This window comes from Fonticula alba, assembly GCF_000388065.1.
Source record: "Fonticula alba strain ATCC 38817 unplaced genomic scaffold supercont2.14, whole genome shotgun sequence".
In the NCBI taxonomy this organism is placed as follows: domain Eukaryota; order Rotosphaerida; family Fonticulaceae; genus Fonticula; species Fonticula alba.
Genome location: NW_009242984.1, coordinates 446,118 through 447,381, shown reverse-complemented (window position 1 = coordinate 447,381; position 1,264 = coordinate 446,118). Strand labels below are relative to the sequence as shown.

Genomic DNA, 1,264 nt, shown 5'->3' with positions numbered 1-1,264 from the left:
GGGGGGGGGGGGGGGCTGCTTTGGCAGGCAGCCGAACGCGGCGACACCCGGAACTGGTCCAGGGACATACCCTGGTCCTGGGCGCTCTTGAAGTTGATGGCCGTGTCGAAGTTCAGGATGACATTCACGCGCTTCGAGTAGCGGAAAACCTCCTTCGTCAGGTTGACCCCGTCGCTGTTGAGGAAGACCTCCAGACGAGCGAGCTCCGCGTCGACGCTCTCCCAGAAGGAAACCTCCTCGGCCGCGGCACCCTGAGCCGGGTCATGCGTGGCGAAGGTCACCTTGCGAATTTCCTTGACCCAGTTGTTGAGGGTGTCCTGCAGACTGGCGAAGAAGGCCTTGGAGGCCGGGCTCTCGCGGTCCTCCACCAGCGAGGCGGGCTCGATATGGCGGATGCCAACCTCCGAGTGGCCGGCCGCGCGGGCGCGCGCCACCGCCGCCTCGATGACCGGATGCAGGACCAGCTGGATCTCCGGCACCAGGATATGCTCATTCAGGTGGCGCAGCGAGAGCTCCAGCTCGGCGAGCTTCTTCTTGACGGTTGGCACGCCGGAGCGCGACTCGGGGACCGGGGCACCCCCGGCGGCGGTGGCCGCCGCGGACCCGGCCTCCGGCCCGGCCATGGCCGCACTGGCCGCCGCGTATGTGTTGAAGTACGGCGACACGGCATTGTGGATGTAGGAGTGCAACATCTCGTAGGGCGACGAGTCGTTGAGACTCAGCAGGTGGATTTGGGCGGCCAGGGCCTTGCCGACCACGACCGCCGGGCCGCGGCGGATGAAAACCACCGACGCCTCGAAGTTGCCGAAGGAGACCTCGGTTTGAAAGCCAAGGGCGAAGGGAGAGTCTGGGAGTGCGGAAGAGGGGGGTGTAAGGAGTAAGGTAAGGTAATGGGAGAGGGAAGGGAGCCCCTGTCGATGGACAGGCGAAGGGGGAACATGGAGAGGGAGGGAGAGGGGGAGGGAGGGAGAGGGGGAGGGAGGGGGGGGGGGGGGGGGGGGGGGGGGGGGGGGGGGGGGGACAAGCCAAAGGGGGCGGGAAAATAGAGCGAAGGGGAAAGGGGGAAGGGTGATGGGCGGTCCGGGATAGAAGGGACTCGGGATCCATCGAAAAAGCGGTGTCCCCCCGGCTCGGCTGCCTAGAGCGGCAGGGTGGGACAACAAAAGGGAGCAGTCGCAGCGCCCCCCCTCCCCTCCCTTGCGCGCACGGACACACACACACACACACACGTACACACGCTGAGGCCCTGGAGAGGAATGCCATC

The 1,264-nt window shown here is 66.7% G+C and overlaps 1 protein-coding gene across 1 annotated transcript in view; it reads right to left on the bottom strand.

Annotated features, from left to right (window-relative positions):
• Nucleotides 1–1,264, bottom strand: part of H696_05844 (hypothetical protein) — a gene marked incomplete at its 3' end in the record, with an annotated part of 16,319 nt that overhangs the window by 14,213 nt on the left and 842 nt on the right. The window contains exon 3 of the mRNA XM_009499644.1: nt 71–847. Coding sequence (XP_009497919.1) covers nt 71–847 — 777 coding nt within the window. The remainder of the gene's footprint in view (nt 1–70; nt 848–1,264) is intronic.